The sequence below is a fragment of the Lissotriton vulgaris genome, chromosome 12 (assembly GCF_964263255.1).
Source record: "Lissotriton vulgaris chromosome 12, aLisVul1.2, whole genome shotgun sequence".
Classification (NCBI taxonomy): domain Eukaryota; kingdom Metazoa; phylum Chordata; class Amphibia; order Caudata; family Salamandridae; genus Lissotriton; species Lissotriton vulgaris.
The window spans coordinates 556,894,871-556,917,017 of record NC_141700.1 but is presented as its reverse complement, the minus strand read 5'-3'; the positions used below and the strand labels follow the sequence as shown (position 1 = coordinate 556,917,017).

At 44.4% G+C, this 22,147-nt stretch overlaps 1 protein-coding gene across 1 annotated transcript in view; it reads left to right on the top strand.

Annotated features, from left to right (window-relative positions):
* The window catches only part of PLEKHO1 (pleckstrin homology domain containing O1), a 132,854-nt gene extending 111,045 nt beyond the window's left edge, over positions 1-21,809 (top strand). The window contains exons 5-6 of the mRNA XM_086945372.1: positions 3,494-3,595; positions 20,985-21,809. Coding sequence (XP_086801498.1) covers positions 3,494-3,595; positions 20,985-21,701 — 819 coding nt within the window. The 3' untranslated portion in view covers positions 21,702-21,809. The remainder of the gene's footprint in view (positions 1-3,493; positions 3,596-20,984) is intronic.
* The last annotated feature ends 338 nt before the right edge of the window (positions 21,810-22,147 follow it).

Sequence of the window (22,147 nt, the reverse complement as noted above, 5' to 3'; positions counted from 1 at the left end):
CCAGTACACTGGTGCTGTGCAGCAACACTGTCTGCAGTGGAGTGCAGGCATCACTACTGAACTCCAAGTGATGGTGCTCTGCATCCAGGCTCCTGACGGTCACTTGAGCTATGTATGCTGGGTTTTGTAGAAACACATGAACACATGTAAGTGTTTCATGGTTCTGAAAATGGAGAGAAACATGGTCCGCCTTGGTAGAAATAGCTCCAGAGGAGAACAGTCAGGTTCTCACAAGTTTCCAAAATGTTGGCAGCTATTTGGTAGAGCGAATGTATAGAAGAAGATTGTTCCAAAGTGAGAGTGCCAATATCCTAATCCTACAACCTCCACAATTTCATTTCTTAAAGTCTAGAACTTTGAGGAGATCATTGTTTAAGATCTGAGAAAGCAAGATGGATATGGGATGGAAGATGGTACAGAAGGAAGCTAGAAACTTTGCCATAGATGGGTCTGTGTTCTGTACAAAGGACCGTAACAGAGATCCAGGTTTGATTTGCGAGGCAGTAATAAATGGCAAAGAAATTGCTTCGTATTGATGAAGTTTCAGAGTGCCAGAATTAATCTGTAAATGTTGCGATAAAAATGTGGGAAATCCAGATAGACCGAATCATCTCTGACAGAATCAGATGTTTTCCCTCGTCGATATGATAAGGCAAGATTTTGTGAAGTTTACATTGGTGGAAAAAGGTATCTGGAGTTCAGACTTGGTTTTTGTCACATTTAAATCCTAGGTTTTTCCCCACCTTCACATTCATGAGTTAAGGTCCAAAAAGATGGGTCCAAAAGTAATTTAGGCTGATGTTAGAAGGTGCTCGGCTACCAAAAACATTTAATTTGAGCCAAGGACTGCTACCAAGACCTTTGTTTTATCGAAGTTTAACTCAAGCAAGTAGCTGCCCACCCGCTACCAGAAACGCACCATATTGGGATGGAAGTTCGTAGCCAAGGATGCCTGCAGTCCTAAGAGAAGCCGAGTGTCATGAAAAAAGCCACTGAAGCTGAAGCCATGGCATTCTAATAAGTACAAATGGACAAAGTCACCTTTTAGGTGCAAAATGTGACATGGGTAAAAGGCACTTGTGACAGGCCGTAAAATGTCCATGTTTTGGTTACTCGCAATCATTTCTATCAGCACTACCAATGGATGAATCCATGAATCAAAGGAAAAAAATGCTTTTCGCCCACCTCCAATTATGATGGTCTGGATAGTTTTAGGCAAATGTCCTAGAAAGTGCTTTCTGGCCTCAGCAAGAGGCAGGAGAATGCGATCAAAATGCAGCTATGCAAAACAAGACAATACTAAGAACATAGGCGTAGATCCAAATAAACACAGAATGTTTATCTACATCATATATTTGGTGAGAAAACCTTGATTCTTCCCTGCATTTTCAAAAATGCACAACAACTTTGACTGAAAAAATAACTACATGTCTTTCATTTTCCGCCAGCCTGGTGTAATTTACCAGCTGTGTAAACAGAAGCAAGTCATCTAAAGTGCTACGGTGCCATCCCAATGGTAGAAGGTGCTGTAAAAACGTGGATACCATAACCTAACATTTGCTACTATTTTTTTTAACCAGCAAACTTCTTTCTGGGATTTTCTACTAAGTGGATGTACACTTATTTTACACTAGACAAGAACTACTATAACCCAGCCTTTTTCATGAGCAGGTGAAGTGATTATGCAGCTCAAACCCTTCTCCCTCCCACATGCTGCAACATACCTGCAGTGTGTATGCCTAAGTTATGCATGTGCAGAGTAATTTATGCATGTGCAGACTAAATTCAGCACACATAGGTTAAGCAACATCTAAGACATGGCATTTTAGGTCGAGCCCATCAGACAGCGCAAGCTGACTGTTAATAAAGACCTATTATCAGCTTACCAAGAATCTACAGAGGGACTAAAGAACGCCATTGCTTACCATTTGTTGGCTTTATTGTCACGCTTTTATTTGATTGCTTAACTTGTAAATGTTGTGTTTGTCCTGCTCTCTCACCTCTTTACTTGTGTCCATCCTCCGCTCACTTTTAGGGAACTACTTTTTTCTCTTTGCTTAGGCAATCCGTGAAAGTGCATGTGTTTTCCAATTGTCTTCCTTGTGCGCTTTTCTCTATTGCACGATCCTTGTTGCTCTCTCTCTCATCCATGCTCTTCCTTCTTTTCCAGCTTTTTACTAATTCTGTTCAGCATCACCAAAAAGCATTGGTAAAGTCAGTAGGTCCAGAAGGTGAGACTTACTGACTTTGCCAATACTTGTAATTATTTATTTATTTTTGGGATTCTTGTGTATTATGCCCGTCTTCTACTTACACTTTCATGGTACCAAATGCATGTGCAGCCTGAAAAAAGTCTGCTGTTTAGGTCTGTGTGAAAGTGCAAAATTTAATTTCTTGAAATGTCTTGGAAAATGATTAGGCCTGGGCGGTAAATTCCGTTCTGCTTGCGGAATTTGGGTAAGTTCGCATTCTGCGGAGAACGCAGAATTGCCAAAAATTCCGCAGCTTCGCAGAATTCTTTGCTTGTTCGCACTTTCAAAATGCGTGTTCGCAAGATATTTCCCCCCGAGCACGCAAACAGCGTTCGCAAACAGGAAAAAAGCATTGCAAACAGGCAGAACAAGCAATTACGCGTGCTCGCGTAGCTCTGCCTGCTCGTGGAGATTTTTTACCGATTCGCGGAGCTTTGCGTAGCGCAACTTCCCTAATTCCACCCACCCCATATAATTATGAGACGTTATGCTAAACTTCACGAAGCTAAATTTCAGTGTCTTGCATAAAAAGTAAATGTGAGTCACTACTGATAAGAGAACTGCCTTAAGAGAAAAAGTATGCTACAGCATATTAACCCTCGTCTGTTGGGATTCTGTTTCTAAGGGACATATCCAGAGGCGTTCAAAGCTTGTGGTGCACAGCCTAGGACAGGGGTTTGAAGTTATTGCAGAAAAGGAGCATGGCGTTAGGTTCTCACAACCAGAGACGTACACAGAAAACCATTCAGAAGTTCCAGCCTCTGATCTGCATGTGTGTTTTTATTAGCTAACAGCAAATGGCATGTAGGATTACTTTTTTAGATGTATTATTTTTACTTATGTGGGTGGTTTGTAGAAAACAGTGGACTTTCTAAAAGATGCATGTCAGAATACTGGGGAGAAAAATAGAGAGTTGGCAAAAAAAGTGTCACAAATAATGTCTATCAGAATATTTTGGTAGTAAGTGCATATGGGTTAGTATAGGTCTACTACATTTACCTCAATATCAATGTACCTTGAAAATATGTATCTAGTCATGGTACTTCACTGCGTAGTTAAGAATAGTAAATCTATACCAACCTGTATATAATTACCTTCACTTTTGTCTGTTTGTTGATATTTTTGCCACAATCGTTTGTCATGTCAAAACCATGATACTATGGTAGTAAACTAATATTTGTCTTAGATATGTAGATCAGTGTGTTTAAAGAGGCTTTCATTTTGTATTTCTTTCTTTCCAGGTCACTGTTGAGGAGGATAGCTTTCTTGCCCACCTCACTCGCGACAGAGCTAAAATCCAACATTCCCGCCGCCCTCCTACAAGGGGCCATCTCATGGCTGTGGTAAGTAGTGAAACATTTTGCTACAATGGCTGTTTGCTTTTTAAGAAAATACCAATAGACTAGGGTTGGCTAGAGTCAATCCACAATAGCCATATCCATACAATAAAAAAATATATATAACTACTGACTATGCAAATATTTCAGATTTAGATTCACTTATGTGGATGTATCCCACGTGAATATCTTGAAAATATGGCTTGGAACTGGTACCTATGAACGAACACTAAATACTCTCTGACCAGATAGATACTCCTGTACCAGATACTCCCAGAATACCTGGTCGTTCATTTTGGAATGTATTTTTTTAACAGTAGATTAAGCAACTAAGGATGGGGCTGCCTAGAGAAAGACAGAGGAAGTATTAAGTTAATCGATTATATTGGAAGTTTAATAACGCTATGCTTCAAATGTTACTAGTCAGTAGTTAGGTGAAGCTTAACGACCTACCTTTTTAGTCCCTATCTGGGAACTATTTTAAATCGGTACGATTTGAGATTTTTAAGAGCAAAACTGGCCATTTGTAATTCAGGAATACTTATGATTCTACCTAGCAAGTGATGATATTTTAAAATAAGACTGCAATGTATACAACTCTTTGGGCCAGATGTAGGTCACCAAATAGCGGTCGGTAATGGCCGATTTCGGCCGTTACCGACCGGTATTTGGTGATTGAGATGTGGGGGCCTATATTTTACAGAATCGGTAAATTTACCAATTCGGTAATTACCGAATGTTACAGAACCGGTAAAAAAAACGGTAAAAATACCTACATAGCATTTACCGATTTGTAAATACCGAATCGGTAAAATTCTGTATTTTACGAATCGGTAAATGCCATTTACCTACATCTGGCCCTTTATTTCTTATTATCTAATTTTTACATTTATATTTGCTTTATCCGGATTGTTTATGAGCACCATTAAATACTAATCTGACCTTTCCTGTATGTTTTATTTTTCTTTCTGTCAGTTACCTTTATCACATCTTTCTGCATTCAGTCGTATAACTATTTTAACTCTTAACTCTCACCACCATACACATTCTTCTCTAACCTTCCTCTTTCTAATCCATTATTTGTTTTTAAAGTTAGACAGTGTCTGGCGGTTAAAGATGTGCAGGCCTTATGATGTCTTACTTACTTTAACATTTCAATTAGCAACATACAGTGGGCCGCCTGCACTGGGCAGGGAGTTACCATGGGATGTGGGGTTGGTAGGTATTGTACAATTACTGCAGTCCACAAAGGAGCAGACGCACACAGAAAATTGAATAATAAGCTATTGATGTGATGGTGTAATTGTGTGTCAGCTTGTGGACCTATAAGCATACGTTGGAAGGGTTGTATGTAAGAAGATCATATACAAAAACATTGTCTGACATAAATATGGTATTCTAGATGTCAATTACCAACATATCATCCAAAAGGTTTAGATGTTGAGGATCACATGGGGGTTTTAGCCCATTACAATTGTAAATATTTATTTTATGGCGGCGGTGCCTGAATAAATTAAACCTACATATTGATCCTACAGTATTAAAAGATCAAGTCAAGGGTATTATGGGCCTTTGAACTCTTTAATATTCAGAGCCTGATTTAACCCCTTCACTGCGGCGGCTATTCTGCCGCAGTGCTAAGGGGGCGGGTCGGAAGTGCGGCGGGCGCATGCTGGTGACGGAACCGCTCCGTCACCAGCGTCAGTTGCGCTGTGCTTATGACAGAGCGGTTCCGTCATGGCCCCGCCAGCTTAATAGAACGCCCATCTCAGGCACGGAATTCGCGCCGCGCAGGCACGTCGGGCGGGCCATGACGGAACTGCTCCGTCATCAGCACAGCGCCACCGCGGCTGATGACGGACCGGTTCCGTCATCAGCAGGGGAGGGGTTAAAAATGAGCAATAATAGTACTGCTTATTTCTGTGAATTTGCAACAAACCCCCATTGGCATAATTACCATTGTAATATTGCAGTATGGCAGTAGCAATTCAGTCAGCGATAATAGAGCAGACTGTAGATTTAACTCCTACTGTACCACCCACCTTTACAGTAGACCCCTAGACTTTCAATATATGCATCAGGCCTATGATACACCGATGAATGAAATAAGTGTGCAACCAGTAGAGGCATTTTAGTATTTTATATTTGAAGTGATGGTGGTACATCTGGTTAGGTGTGTTCTTGGTAAACAAGGGAATTGTCACCCATACATGTTTATCGGCTCTTTTGAGGTATAGGTTTTAGGCAACTTTAACATACGTACCAGGTAGACAAATTAACACAATTTAATTAGAGGCAGAATTTCATTCAATTTCTTCCTTCTTTAAGCTAACGGAACAGGCTTTTCGGGGACTGTGTGCCCAATTCGATTTGTCTGATGCTTGTTTGTGGTAGGTCTGCATTTGTCTGCGGCTTGTTTGTGGTCGGCCTGCATTTGTCTGCTGCTTGTTTGTGGTGGCCTGCATATTTGGACACTAGTGTACTTCTGTACATTGATGCCATGAATCAGTATGCCAAGCTATTCAGCTTATTTGAAGTAAAGAGCTAAGCATTTTGATATCGGCATGCGTGCAGTAGTTGTTCAAGAAGGCTTAGGACTTTATGGGAGTGTACAAATACTTTTGACATGTAAGGGGTTATTTTGATGTCTGGCAGAATTCCTTCTGCCCAACACCGACTCGGTCATGGGACCGACCGACATCCGGTCGGCGGTCCCGACCAGCCAATTATAATGCAACTGAACACTGTTCAAGTTTTCTCAATGGGAACTCGTGTTACGGCTGTAAACCAGCCGTAATACAATCTCACATTGAGAACAGGGAGGTGCAGTTCTTCCCTGGACCTCAAGGTGCCTGCCACATGGTGCAGGGACCAACAGGGGGGGGGGGCACCATAGGTGGCCCTCGGCCTCCAACCGGATACGTTTTTTTTTTCTTTTTTTTTTCTAAAAGGTTTATTTCTTTAACATGCAGAAGCGTTTCACTTTACTACATTGGATTACACAATTGAATTGAGTCATTTTCTAACAGTGAGTTTTTGAACATGAATTTATAAAATTCATGTTCTCTGCTCGCTGAACAACAATGTCATTAGTGAACTCAGAGACTAGTAAGATGCGATGTGTATCCTTCAAATGACCTATATTCATATTATTGGTGGAACAACATTATAGGCAATTAACTCAAATGCAAGAGGCTATTGTACGGCGCACAAGCTGAACTCACTTATTGGAAGACGCATAGTTGATAATGAAAAAGTAGGCCTGGTGAAATAAAATATTTGCCTAGGATCACATAGTTTGGTCAAAAACAGAAGCCAAGATTTTTCCCAGTTTTTCTTGTTCATGTTGGAAACCTTGATTGTAATCTCTAGGTCGGAACGACCTGGTCTTGAGATTACTTGCCAGCTTCCGACTGGCAGACAGGCTGATGAGCCTGTCGGAAGCCAGCCGGAATAACCGGCCGGCTTACTTTCCAACCGCCTCCAACATAATGAGGCGGTCGGAAAGTAAACCGAGCGCCCCATTACGATGCTGCCCTAAAGGCTCCAACCACAGTTTGGAGCCTGTAAGGGCCGTATCGTAATCGTCCCCTTAGTCCTGTTTAGGACCTGTGCTCAAAAGAATTTCTGCTTGGATTTCCCCTCTGCACTTTTTTTTTTTAAAGATCTTTTTATTACGACAAACAGAAAACAGGTTAATACACCACATCGCAACATTATCCTGAGGAGATGGATACCAAATAACTGCAGTACACATCGGACACATTTCCTCACATCCTCACCGCAGCCCCATAACCAGCGTTTCAACAATACTGTTTTAAGAATGTAATCCAGCCCTCTCTCTGCGCAATTTTTCAGGTGTGAGAAATACTGTACCTGACTATACCAGCTGGAAAATCCGGCTTGTAAAATCACATATGAAGGGGGAGCATTGCAGCCTGGACATCTTTGTCTCCCCTAAATATCATTCCCCCACCTACCAGAGAACTTTCACCCCCGCATTCCTCCCTTCCGAGAGATCCTGCAAACATTACTACCTGCTCAGAGCTGGCGTTAAATGTCTGTGTTAACTCTCTCAGAACTGGGAATACCCTACAGAAGAATTCTGTCTGTACAGTTATTCCCCATTACAAGCGGTCTAACTGGTAAGACGGCCCTGGACCAAGGTTCAATTCCCGACGCGGCAGGGTCGTGGACCAGGGTCAGCGGACTCAATAATTCTCACCTCGGTGCCTACTCTAACCAGGGATCACACTCGGCAACTCTGGGCATTAGCTTGCCTCATCTCCACAACGGCCCCCCACATACGCAGGGGATGCCTGGTTTCACCTTGGAGATACCCAGTAGGGACCATCTCACAGGGAAAGCCAGGACGTGTTCCCCAGCGGTCTATTGCGCAGAGATACTCCTTCGGGAGTCGATTCTAGCGCGTTAGAAACCCACAATTAAATTACATTAAATTAAGTGGAGACATTCTGTGCAGAGATTCCAACCAGTACCCATAAATCCAGTCTCCCGGAAATGCTGCACAGAATTCTTCTAAACGCATAATCGGGACCTATGCAGGGTAGGGGGTAGGAAATAGCAGCGGGAGGGGAGTTTGTGTCTGCAGTGGTAGTCAAAAGCCAATAAGGCCATGCACTTATTCTCTACTGTCCCCCCTAAATCTGCCTGGCCCTGCTCTTTCTTATTTCCAGCTCTAATAGTTGGGCGAGGCTTGAATGGATGTTCGCATAGAAATGGCAGAAGAGGTGCCTAGTACATCCAGAGCTGCAGCAATAAGAGCGAAGATTAGCGTGCTGGGGAGGACCTCATAAACCTGTCCTCTTAGCCACCTTATTTAAAATGCATGACTGATTTTATAGTGCTTCATAATTAATTGTCCCTCGTCCCTGCTTTTAAACTGCTCTTGCAGAACGTTATGTTAGGGTAAAAGCTCGTTTCTATAAGCATGAATGATTTGCAATGTGCCAGACGCTTTATATGCCTCAATGCGCTCTGCAGGCCCTTTACAGGCCCTTTACAGGCCCTTTACAGAGGTAACTGGTTGGGCCATTCTACTGCCAAAGACTGAAGCCAAAATCTTGTTTATCATTTGTTTTTATTTTTAAATCCTGGATTGCGCGGTTGTTGACCTGGAGGGTGTTACATTTAACATGAAATGAGGGACAGAGGTCTCTCAAACACAAATTCACACGTTATTTCACAATAAATGTAGCACGAAACAGGCCAGAAAGATTCCAAAGCCGCCAGGCTAGCTGCCAGCCTTTTGGCTTTGTCAATCCTTGTTTTGTCATAGTTTTTGTAAAACTTTGGGGCATATTATCAAGATAGGGCCTTACATTATCGCCGCTTTTATCGGCAGGAAACCGCCGATAAAAGCGGCGATAATGGCCTTGATAATATGCTCTATGAATTCCAATCGAAGCCCATGTTACATGTCTTCACATCTAACATGGGCTTCGATTGGAATTCATAGAGCATATTATCAAGCCCATTATCGCCGCTTTATCGGCAGTTTCCTGCCGATAAAAGCGGTGATAATGTAAGGCCCTTTCTTGATAATATGCCCCTTTATTATTTGTGCGGGCAGTTGGGCCCCACAATGTAAAAATATACGGGTTAAACCTAAACATTTTTGGTGACAAAAAGTGAACCTTGTTGTAGTAGCCCGAGGCATTGAAGGGAACCACTATTTGTGCGGATGTGTTTCATGTGAAAGAGTAGAATGCCAACAGTCACCGTGAAGTTAGCCTGTAGCTTAAGAGGCCTGGCACACTGCCCCAATGCTGCATGCTTTAGTGGGTGGGAGAAAACGTGAATGATGTAACAACCGACCAATAGAAGAAGAGGGCTAACGGAAGGCCCATATAATTAAGTGTAATCCAGCTGTAATGTTTGTAAAATTCAATGGTCTTGGCTTACTCCAAATCTTGAATAATCAATAAGAGCTGCTCATCTAACCAAGGGAACAGGGTTTGTAAACTAAAACTAAAGAAAATGCTCTACTAGGTGAAAATATGTACTAACCAAATACATTCACTTATACACACACACACACACTCAGCAGCTGTGCTTTTAGAAAATTATATCAACGCCGTAAAATATACATTGATATCATATAAAAATATATATTTATAATTATTATAAACAAAACCCTCTGAGTTATTTTACATATGTATCGTGCTCCATAAAAAACAGAAAAACATACATCACAATTGCAAGGAAGAATTTAAAACTACACCATAATATTTGCCATAGGATGTAGACATATCTACCAATTAATTTCACTGTACAATTGTATTGTATTGTATTGTACATACACAATTTCCAGCCTGAGCACAGCTAGCATAAGTAAAGGTCCATATCAATAAAACTCGGATCTTGCCAACACGTGTTTCGTCTGGCACAAATGCCAATGACTTCGTCAGGGCAAAAAGGATTATGTGTGAGTAAGCTGATGACAACACATACAGATGGAATGGTCCAATAACCATGCGATCTAATTTGTAGCAAAATCCTAGGTGCAGACGGCCAATATCTACCATCTGTCAAAGAAACGAGGCAAAGTCCCAGAGCCCGATAAATCTCCAAGGCTCGAACCTAAATAAAGTGGATTCATGTATATCGTCTTACAAAAGGAAACAGTCCAATACCGCCTAGGGCCCAGTATATCTCATGAGCGCTAGCCGGTGCACAAAGTCAAGGTGTAGGTACACACGCATGTTTCCTTCGGTGCCAGACGAAACACGTGTTGGCAAGATCCGTTGACCTTTGTAGTTGCTGGAAAACTCTTTATGATTTGATTACCCTGTGTTTGGACTGAACTGTAAAAGAATCTCCAATGAAGAAACAATGAATATGGAAAAATAAAAAAGAAACAATAACCTTACATACTGAAGAAGAGTTTTATTGATATGGACTTTTATTTATGCTAGCTGTGCTCAGGCTGGAAATTGTATATGTACTTTAGGGTGGACTTTGGTCTATCTGTTTCTACAACTTTTGAACAGTGGTTGTTTTCTAACCTTTGAGCAAACGCTAGCCTATAGTACTTGCCTAAGATTGTTACACTATTTTGCGCATAATCCCCTTACTGTCTATTCTCTTGTGAAGTCTATTGTATTGTATTGTAATTGCATTTATATAGCGCTTACTACCCCTGACGAGGCGTCAAAGCGCTTTTTCGGCGAGTAGTACGCTACTCCAGGACCCATAGAGGATTAGTGTTGAATTAGTATAGTGAAACATGCAAGTACATTTTAAGTGTTGGATCGGTTAGTCCGTTATTTGGATTTGGAAGGATAGCAGAAGGATAGAAGAGAAAAAAAAAGGTTTGTATTTATATGGAACTTGTTACCCCTGATGGGGTGTTGAAGCACGCTATTTCGGAAACCTATAAAGAATTAGTGCTGAATTAGTATGGTGAAATATGAAAGTAATTTGAGTGGTGGACATTAGTCAGTTATTTGGAGTGAGAAGGATAGCGGAGGAATAAAAGGGAAGAAAGGTTTGCACTCATGTAGCACCTGTTACCCCTGATGGGTGTTGAAGCGCTTTTCTGGTGAGTAGGACGGTACTCCGGAACCCATAAAGGATTAATGTTGAACATTAGTATAGTGAAGTATGAAGTAATTTGAGTGGTGGATATGTTAATCGGTTATTATAAAAATAATAATAAAGCCCATTTGTTGAGCGCGAACAGTTACCTCCAGCAGAGGTGTCCTGGCGCTATAGAAGCAATCAGCAGTGAGTAGCCAGACAGTGTCATGTCGGGTCCCGAGAGCAGTTTAGACCGAGCTAAAAAGCCCTGTTTTTACAGCTTTCCTGAATAGTGATTCAGATTTAATCAGGCGTATGCAGTTGGGCAAAGAGTTCCAAAGCTTGGACGCCCCCACTGTAAATGATCTGCCGCCGAGTCAGGCTTTCTTAACGTGCGGAATACAAAGTACATTTTGGGATTTGGACCTCAAGGTGCGATTCTGTCTGTAGATACATAAATGTTGTCTCAGATAGCTGGGACACCTCCTGTGAACTGACCGGAAAGCTAACGTTAGGGCTTTGAATTCAATTCTTTTTTTTCACTTGTAGCCAATGCAGCTGTTTGATGTGCACCCAATCAATCTTGCAGCCGCGTTCTGTATCATCTGTAGTTTTTTGATTAGATACGCTGGCAGGCCCAGGTAAAGGACATAGGCATAGTCCACCCTAGATGTCACCATGGCATGAACTATGACCCGGCGGTAGTCTTCTGGCATCAAATGTAGAAATTTTCGCAGGTGTCTCAGCCTGCTGAAACAGGCAGCTGTTACTTACAGTATCTGTGCCGAGATGGAGAGATCAGCCTCCCATTTTACACCCACAATTTTTACTATGCCGGCTGGAATGCCCATCTCCATTGGCCACCACAGATCCGCTGCAGGTGACGGGATCTTGCCAAGGAGTAATACCTCAGTTTTCTCCACATTGAGTTTAAGTTGGTTATTATTCATCCAAAGAGCTAGGTCCTTCGGGCAGCCTTTAAAATAGTTTAAAGAATTCGTTGTCTGATCTTTAAAAGAGAACACCAACTGTGTATCATCGGCGCAAGATATCGCCCTCACGCCCCAGTTTGCTATAAGCGTGAACAATGGTGCCAGGTAAATATTAAAAAGAAGCAGAGTCAATGCCGAGCCCTGGGGCACCCCACACCATAAACAATTAGGTTCAGACAAGTAGGGTTTCAGCGAGACTCTTTGCGTACGGTTTTCATGAAAAGACTTTAGCCAGGCAAGGACTGCACCTCCAATTCCAATGTCCTAGAGGCGCTGACCAGCCGTAAATGATTAACCGCACCAAAGGCAGCCGTCAGGTCCAGGAGCACCAGCAAAGCCGGTGCCCCATTTTTTTTAGGTCATAGCAGTAGGAGGAGGCTTTTGGATGAGTAAAAAGGGGTTTTTGAGGGGAAGAGTCAGAGGGAAGAGTTTAGAAAGGTTTGTTTTGGGGGATCGGTATAGTAAAAGAGGTGTCAGATGATGCAAGGAGGGGTAGAGTAGGAGAGGGTCTAGAAAGGGTTATTTTGGGGATCATAGTAGAGGTATGGGTTTGGGATAAATGAGAGAGTGGATGTAGAGGATATATTGATAGATGTATAGGGTGAGAGATAGGGTAGTGCATTGAAAGAGTAGTAGAAAGAAGTTTGAGATGAGTCAAAAGGTCGGGCTAGAGGATATGAGAGAAGTATAGGCTGCAATTATGAATTAATTATTTATAGACAATCAGTCAGTGCTGGTACATTATGTATTTAAATCCCTGTCAACACATTGCGTTTGGAGAAAATGTTTTCAAAGTCTACTTTCTTCTGGACATTCATGAATGTATTTTTTCCATACATTTTAAATCATATATTTTAATATGAATTACGAATACAAAACCTTCTGTAAGTTTGCTCTCAGCTGAATCCTGAGCAAAATCAAATAGTCTTGCAGTTAAGTCTTCTCAAAGTGCTCACGGATTAATAAAAACTCCCTGCTGGCCAGTTCATTATTGTGAGGCCAATTAGAAATACCAGTTAAACAGTCTGTCTTTTTCCTTAGCCGCACAGGCAGGGCTATTATTTGTGAAATTCTTAAAAAAGGCTCTGGAATTTCGAAAGATTTATCGTAGATCAAGAGAGTGCTACGTCGAACGTAACCCTGGCCAGTCATCTTCAAAAGGAATGATCATTTAGCTAAAAGGACACAATACAGTAGTTGTTGATAGAGTATCCAGATATGGAGTTAGCTGGCCGGCAGCCTGTTGGCCTGGCTGGTCATTAGAGGTAGTGGCTTCCACTCCCCTGACGGAGGACGAACTGCCAGATTTTGCGATCCCCGTCTGCCTGGCTGGGATCTCTGTGCCTTCAGTGGACCTGCTGCTGTTCTGGCTCCATTGAAGGCAGCACCCCTTGCCAAGCTGGTGCTGTGTTTGATGTACCCACTCTGGAAAGGTTTTTGTTTTCTGAACCAACGTCTCAGAGTGGAAGTTTAGAAAACACAAATATAATGACCCTTATATGCTGGAGTTTTCTCCCTGCACTTAGGGGCCATTAGACTTCCCTTTTCCCCATTTGGGACCTCATTAGGTCTCATGAAAGTCCCTGGAAAAGAAGTGACAGTCACCATGCCCTAAATAGAGGGTGCATGCACCATTGTGACCGAGCAGCAGTCTGATGGAGGGGCCACCAGGCCAAGAGTTGGGATCACATCCGTTGAGCCTAAACTGGCTTATCTGTCTAAGATTAAACCTTCCTCGGCTGTAAACAGAGAGCGGAAACTGCAGTTTTGCTGGGGGCAGGAGCACCGTCAATTTTCGACATTGATATCGCTCTACCAAACACTAAATGACCCCCTTAGTTCCCTGTCTTTGCATCCAATAATCTCTTCTATTTCAAAAGATGCTGTTGTCCATGAAATCCCTTAAAAGTGATCCTTAAGACGCAAGGCCAAGAAGGGGAAGTCTTGTCAATCAGATGTTTTGAGCAAACAAGGCTGCTATCATGATCACCGTTGCCTTTCGGGTAGTGCTGCAGCCTTTGGCATAGAGGGTATATGCAAGACTAGTGGGAATGAAGGCAAAAGGAACTTAATAAAAGCAAGGTACTCGAAAAGGAGGAACCTGTAATCCTTGTTCTCGCTTATTAACAAACCTATTGAGAGCCCTAGTTCTTCTGCTTCAGTCTTTCCTTTCCGGTAAGTTAGGATGGAGAGGAGGCAAAGATGAAAGAGCAACTAATACAAACATCAGGGAGTTGTCTGGAGTGCTATTAATTTATTTAGAGATTTTGTTTTCTTGTTGAGCGCAATTTGTCGTTTTACCCTCACTTTAGGTTAGCTGTCGGTCAAGCTAATGGTGTAACAGCGAAGCTTTAGACTCCTTGTCAGTCTGGCACAGCCAAATTGTGTGGTTTTGAAGGACATGGAATAACATTGTATTGTCGAAATGGTGGAGCTGTGACTCTTAGCCGAAGGGTGGGGGGGTCATATCAGTCTGTTGGCTGTGATGTGTAAGTTGTACCTAAGGTACCTTTTATTGTAGATATGGGAGCACTTAGAAGCAGGCTAATTACCTGTATTGAGTCTCAAATAGAAGCAGGCTCTTCAGTACAGTTAGTGAGCAAAAAGAAGCTATTTCAGACCCCTCCTAGTGGGTTTCTATCTTTGTGCAGAGCTTGTGTTAGGCATTAGAGTACAAGGAGAGTGAGTTGCTTCACAGTGCGTCCCGGGGAGCCTCACCAGGGCTTTTGCGGGTGACATCAGATTGTGAGGGGGTTCAGGCAACACCCAGGAGAGAGTGGTGGACGCCTCCCTACTTCCTTCCCGGCACTCACATATACATGAGCGACTTGATCCCATAATCACTTTGACAGCTTGGGACTACTGATACTCAGAAGAGGCTGAACTCAATGGGTGGGGTTTCTGAGGGCACTGGCATATGCTATCACACCCGGTAGCTCTAGCCCTCTGGTCCTGGAGTTCATAAACTCACACTTTCGGTCTATTGGACAACTCCTACAGATCACAGCGGTGGCAGGCTATTCGCGCGCTCCCGCGCTACTCTGATCTCTGATCTTATCGCATTTTAAATTGCTCAGCCCAGCTGACCGATAGCGGTGCTGTGCACTTGGTATATTTTTAAAGCCTTCATTTCAGATTACAGCGCTGCGCGCTCGCGTGTGCAATTATGCTGGTTATATTTTAATCGTCTTCATGCTGATTGAGAGCATTGTGCCTGGACTAACATTTTGTATTTGGGGAACCTACCTCCATCTTTCTCGCTCTTGACCCCGGTCCGCCCCGGCTGTGTGCCGTTTGAGCGGAGGGTCAGCCCACGAGTGACACTTCCTGCCTGGTCCTGCTCCACTTCCGCCCTGCCTCTCCACCGTGCAGGTCAGCGGTCTAGTGGCTGCAGTATTCTAGGTATTTGTTGGTTCCTGCTTTCCCCCGCGCCCAGACAACTCCTACAGATCACAGCGGTGGCAGGCTATTCGCGCGCTCCCACGCTACTCTGATCTCTGATCTTATCGCATTTTAAATTGCTCAGCCCAGCTGACCGATAGCGGTGCTGTGCACTTGGTATATTTTTAAAGCCTTCATTTCAGATTACAGCGCTGCGCGCTCGCGTGTGCAATTATGCTGGTTATATTTTAATCGTCTTCATGCTGATTGAGAGCATTGTGCCTGGACTAATATTTTGTATTTGGGGAACCTACCTCCATCTTTCTCGCTCTTGACCCCGGTCCGCCCCGGCTGTGTGCCGTTTGAGCGGAGGGTCAGCCCACGAGCGACACTTCCTGCCTGGTCCTGCTCCACTTCCGCCCTGCCTCTCCACCGTGCAGGTCAGCGGTCTAGTGTCTCACGGCAACCAGATATATATGGCAACCTGGAGCAAGCGCAGCGGACGAGCGCAGCAGGAGCGCCGACTTCGCGCCGAAGTCGCGCACAAGTCAAGCCCGTCTGCGCCCGTCCGCGGCCGACCGGGGCTAGGGGAACGTCACTCTGCCCATTTGCTCACCTACTCCCCGGCAGACCTTCTTAGCCTCCAGGGTTCTTGGTCTTTACCTGCTGCCATCCGTTCCCGTATTTCTTTACTTGGCTTGTCCCCCTCTCACGTTCCCCCTCCCCCTTACCACGTTCCCACCAATCCTTCGAGGGGTACTACCAATCCTGCACCCATCAAAACTCTCAAAGCTTGCTATCTTAATACCCGGTCCGCCGTAGCTCACTCACATGAGCTATCGGTGTTGTTGGACCTTCATGCCCCAGACTTGCTGTTTCTCACAGAAACTTGGTTTCGTGATGATTCCCTCCCCGCCCTTTTGGCTACCTTACCAGCTTCATACTACGCCCTATGCTCGGACCGCCTTAACGGCAGGGCTGGGGGAGGTGTAGCGCTTATTGCCCGAGCAGACTTACCCTTTCAAATTCTCCCTCTGCCCGATATTGCTACGACCGAGTACCTGGCCATTCGTACCACTTCCATTTCCCCTCCTCTTACCTGCTTACTTATCTACCGCCCCCCCAATCACCCTTATTGTTTCTCCCTACCTTCCTGGAAGTATTAGCCACAATTGCTATTAATAACACTTCCATCCTGCTCTTGGGTGATTTCAATTTTTGGCCGTCAGACCCTGCAGAGTGTTCTTCCTCTAAGGAATTTTCAGAAACCCTCCGATCTTTTAATTTTATACCCCACATCCACTCCCCCACCCATGCTAAAGGACATGTGCTAGACCAGATTTGGTCCTTGAACTGCCCTGTAAATTCTGTTTCTATTTCACCCTGCACCTGGTCGGACCATCATTCGATCTCTTTTGCCCTTCCCATATACCCCCCGGTCAAACCCTTACTTCCTAGAAACGTTTGGGTCCGGGCCTGGGGACGAGTAGACCCAGGCAACCTCTTTGACTTACTTATTGCCTCCTACCCTTCATTACAGGGGTTATCTACTCTCTCCCAAGTTGCTTCCATCAACCAGTGGCTTACCTCTGGTTGCGACTCTATTGCCCCACTCAAGCGGGTTACGTCTAAGCGGGAGAAGGATGCCAACCTGTGGTTTAATGAGGACCACAAGACTACTAAATTAGCAGTACGCAGAGCTGAGCGTGCCTGGAGGAGAAACTACTGCCCCCTACTGAGACTGGAGTTTATCAACATCCTGGCCCAGTATAAGCAGGCCATCTTAGGGGCAAAAACAGCTTATTTCTCCTCCAAAATCCTCGCCGCAGAGAACCAATCGAAAGTAATCTTTTCGATTGTGCACAACCTGGCATTCTCTGACAGAACTACACTGAAACCCACTCCTTCACCTGAACTCTGTCACTCCCTCAATAATTTCTTCATCCAGAAAATTTCTACCTTCAAGGCCAACATTCCTCCTTCCTCTCCTACGTTTGTGGACCCTCAGTGTCCCCCCCCCCTAAGGGACAACTTGACGCTTTTCCTCCGCTGACTAAGGAATGCCTTACCTCGATAATTCCCTTGGTCAAATCTGGTTCCCCTCTTGATCCTTGTCCCTCCCATATTCTCCGTCACATTTTTTCTTCATGTTCCGATCCCCCTCTTCACCTCCTTAACAGCTCACTCTCTCAGGGTGTGGTGCCCACCCCACTGAAAACTGCAATCATTGTCCCCATCCTTAAGAAACCTGGTGCGGACCCCTCGGTCCCGGCCAACTACCGTCCCATCTCCCTTTTGCCATTCTTAGCAAAGGTGCTCGAGCGCCACGTCACTCGCACCTTGAGCACTTTTGTGGAGATGCATGGGGTCTTAGCCCCCCGCCAGGCCGGTTTCCGCCCCGCACACTCTACGGAGTCCGTGGTACTTTCGGTCCTTGATAACCTCAGGGAGGGAATGGATACCAATAAGACCCAGGCCTTGGTCCTGCTTGATCTCTCAGCCGCCTTTGACACGGTCGATCATACCATCTTACTCTCCCGTGTCAGGGCGGCGGGGATCGGAGGTACTGCATTGGTCTGGTTATCCTCCTTCCTGAGGGACCGCACCCAGGCTGTTCGCCTGGGTGACTTTACTGCGGATTTCCGGAAAGTTCAGTGCGGGGTCCCCCAGGGCTCTTCTCTTTCTCCCCTTCTGTTCAATCTTTACATTGCCCCACTTATTTTTTCTTTACAGCAGATGGAGGTCGCAGTATATAACTATGCTGACGACCTCCAACTTGTTTTTGATCTGTCCTCCTCTCCGTCTTCTATCTCTAATTTCCAATCTACCATGACCCACATCCGTGACTGGATGAACCACAACCATCTAAAACTCAACCCAGATAAGACCGAGCTGGTGTTGACGGGTGGTTCATCCAGCCCCTGGTCTCCTCTGTTCTGGCCCCCTTCCCTTGGTTCCCCGCCCGTCCCCTCATCCTCAGTAAAAACTTTAGGTATCAAGCTCAATTCTCAACTTACTCTTCACTCCCAGGTTAGTTCTGTGGTGTCCTCTTCCTTTCTTTCACTGCGTACTATACGCAAGGTGTCCCGCTTTTTTTCTTTTCACGCCCTTAAACTGATCACCTTGGCGATGGTCATCTCCCGCCTGGACTACGGCAACGCCCTATATGCCAGTATACCTGCATATAGTCTTAGGCGGTTGCAACAGATCCAGAACCAGGCGGCCCGCCTGGTGTTCAAACTACCAAAATTCCACCATGTCACCCCCCTCCTTAAATCTTTACATTGGCTCCCCGTTCGTGAACGTGTCCAGTTCAAGCTGGCCTCTATCACCTTCCAAGCGAGACTGGGCACGGCACCGGCCTTCATCTCTTCCGAGATCACTCCCTATGTCCCCACTAGAGACCTCCGCTCATCCACCCAGGCCCTTCTTACGGTCCCGCGCTTTCGGAGGAAGAAATGGGGCGGTTCGAAATTTGCGACCCTTGCTCCACTCCTCCGGAATTCCCTGCCCCCTGAGCTTAGAACCATGACTCTTTACTCCCAGTTTAGGAAACAACTTAAGACTCTTTTGTTTTCTAAAGCCTTTAATTAATTGTTCCTCCCATAGTCTGAATTGCTCTATTTTACATTGGCCAGTTCACCCTGTTACTGTAAGTTGTAGCGCCATGAAGCCGCTGGCGAACGTGCGCTTAATAAATAATTTTAAATTCAAATTTAAATTCAAATTCTATGGTGCTGCCAAATGTCTTAGAGATGTGCCTGTGGTGCAGTCTTTACTTTACCAACCTTGGGCTTGCACTTGGCTCTTCTGATTGTTTTCTTCGTTGATTAACCTTTTAGTATACGATCCTGAACTTCTGCCCCCCCCCCCCCAAAATGTGTGTCAAAGTTGTGCAGCACAGCGTACCCGGTGTTTGTAGGTACTGTAAGACAAAGTCACTGAGAGACCGGCTTGTTCATAGTCCTGGGCAGGGACATATAGGATTACGAGGAGGAGGTAGCGCTCACAAAGAGACCAGGTATCTCTGAGTGTGTGTGTGTACCAGCTAGTGCCATTTGTTCAAAGGGCGGTTATTGTTTTCTGCTGAAAGAGCAGGGGAACAGGTTTTAAAAACAGTCCCAAGCATAGTCGTATGTTGAGCAGGAGATTTTGTGGGACTGAAATTCATTTAAACCTTGCTGTGACAGTCAATAAAGAAGACGTGCATAAGAAACAATTTATATGACGTGGGTAGCATATTGCTTGGCATCATAGATGATGAGAACCAGAAGAAACCCGCTTAGGCACACCCTTAAGAGTCACTTCAAAACATTGACCTGCCGTCATCCGAGGGCACAGGTGCGACATTTACAAGTTTATAATATGTGATTTTGTAGATCACAAACTGTTCTCCCTCCTGCCATCTAGTGTTGGGATCAGAATATTGCAAATGTGTTATTTTGGTATGGTCTTTGTTGTAGAACCGAGGGGCATATTATCAAGGGGAAATTATCACCACTTTAGCGGCCATTTTCGGCTGCTAAGCGGCGATAATTCTATCGCAATATTAACTGCTGTTAGCGACAGCTTGTAGGCGATAGCGAGCGGTTTGGGGCCCGCTTTGCATGTCAGTGATATTTATCGCTAATGACATGCAAAGTGGGCGTACCCAACCTGTGAGCGACTGAAAGCAGTCGCTAACATCGCTATCGCCTATTACCAACACAGGCGTAGCGATGGAAATATTTGCGCTAAGCGCAAATATCTCCAAAAACTAACGCATGCTCAGACCAGTTCTTAGCCATTATATTCAATGGTAGGTGGATATAATGGCTAAGACCCTGTTAGCGATAATGCGTGAATATCGCTGTATTCTCAGCGATATTCACGGATTTTGCCGCTAACGCCGGGAATTTTATTGCTTTTGAGATAAACGTTGGTAATAGCACGTTATCTCAGCAATAAAATCCGGTGATGCGTGGCGATAAAAAAATTGCCGCTAAGCCTACTTAACGATAAATATCGCTATTTGTTGACATTATGCCCCAGAGTGTGCACAGAATGTCTGAAGGTCGCAAACCCAGAAACCCACAATGCATCGGTACAAGACTCCAACTCCGATGATATTTTCTCGCTATCAGGTTCGGAGCTGGAACTGTATGAACCCTAGATGAAAAATAAATAGATCAAGAAATTGTTCTATCCGAACGGTCTATTGTAAAAGCTGAGTAAAAAAGGATGTGTTGACTTCCAGTGTAAAGTGATTTTGCACATTTCTATATTAAGGGTTCATTCCTTCTTATTCATTTGCCATACGTCCCTATAGGCAATATAATTAAATGTGTTGATTGCCAAAACCTTGATAAGCCTTTGAAGGGCCTTCCTAGTTAGCAATGGAGGGAAATTGAACAGGGTAAAGTGCCTTTTTATTTGAAATGTGTAAATGACATTCTCTGTAGTTCCTCAATAAAGACTACATTTTTCTTATGTATTTATAGGCATCTACCTCGAACTCTGACGGAATGTTGACCTTAGATCTTATCCAAGAGGAAGATGTCTCTTCAGAGGACCACGGGACCTGCCAGGAGAGTTTCCGGGTGGATCTGGATAAATCCGTGGCCCAGTTGGCCTCCACCCGGCGCCGATCTGATTCCGAGAATGCGCGCCCACTTGAACAGGGGCGGTCATCGAGTCTTCCAAGGAGAGAGCCAGTTTCTTGGGAAAGGCGCTTACAGTACACTGACTCCACGGACAAGGGTACCACATACACCCCTCAGGTGCCCAAAAAGCTCTCGTACTCTGAGAAGAACAAATGTGCCTCCTTAGAGGAAATCCTTTCTCGCTCGGACTCTGCCCACAGAGCAGTGCTGAGAAAGGGTGTTGAGGCCCACCTCAACACCACAGAGACCGAGCAGCTTTCACGGATACAGGAACTCATTGCACTGAAAATGGAAAAGACTCAGAGACTGCTAACGGAGACACAGACCTGTGGGGAGGACAGGAGAAAGACAAAGGAGAACTCCTCTAAGCCGGACTGCGAAAGCATCTTGCAGGAGACAGAACGGCTTCTTGAGGAGGCCACTTCTAGCTGGAGCCAAGCCCAGAAGGTGCTAGAGGAGATTAAAGGGCTTAGGGACCTGTACAAACAGTTGGAAATACAGCCATCAGATCCGAGACACAAACAGAGCCCCCAATATAGAAAGAGTTTCATGTGAGAGCGAGTGTTTGCCCTGCTGATGACGAGAACACACAGTGAGCGTGGATGTCTGGTGCCGTATCTAATGCTGAAAAATAGAGAAATAAAGGAATTTAAACTTTACAAACGTGTTTCAATGAATCAACCAGGTTCTCTGAGTTTCAGAAGATCGCCCTCGATCTTAATTTTTGTCCAGTAAGAGTTGACGTTCATACTGTCTGTCTTTCATGATATCAACGTCGTTTTCATTTCTTTCCAGAATGCAGGTAAAAACAACTCATCCTAAATGTTTGTATGGTGAGAGTAACTGAGATATTTGATTTGTTAGCTTGTGGCTACATTGGTTCCGTTGAAGAGACAAAAGTAGCACACAGTAAGCCTACGCAGCTAGATATAGGTGTGAGAATAGTAATTATATACTCACCTTGAGTAGGTAGGTAGTGGTGGGCAACCTAGTGGATGCAA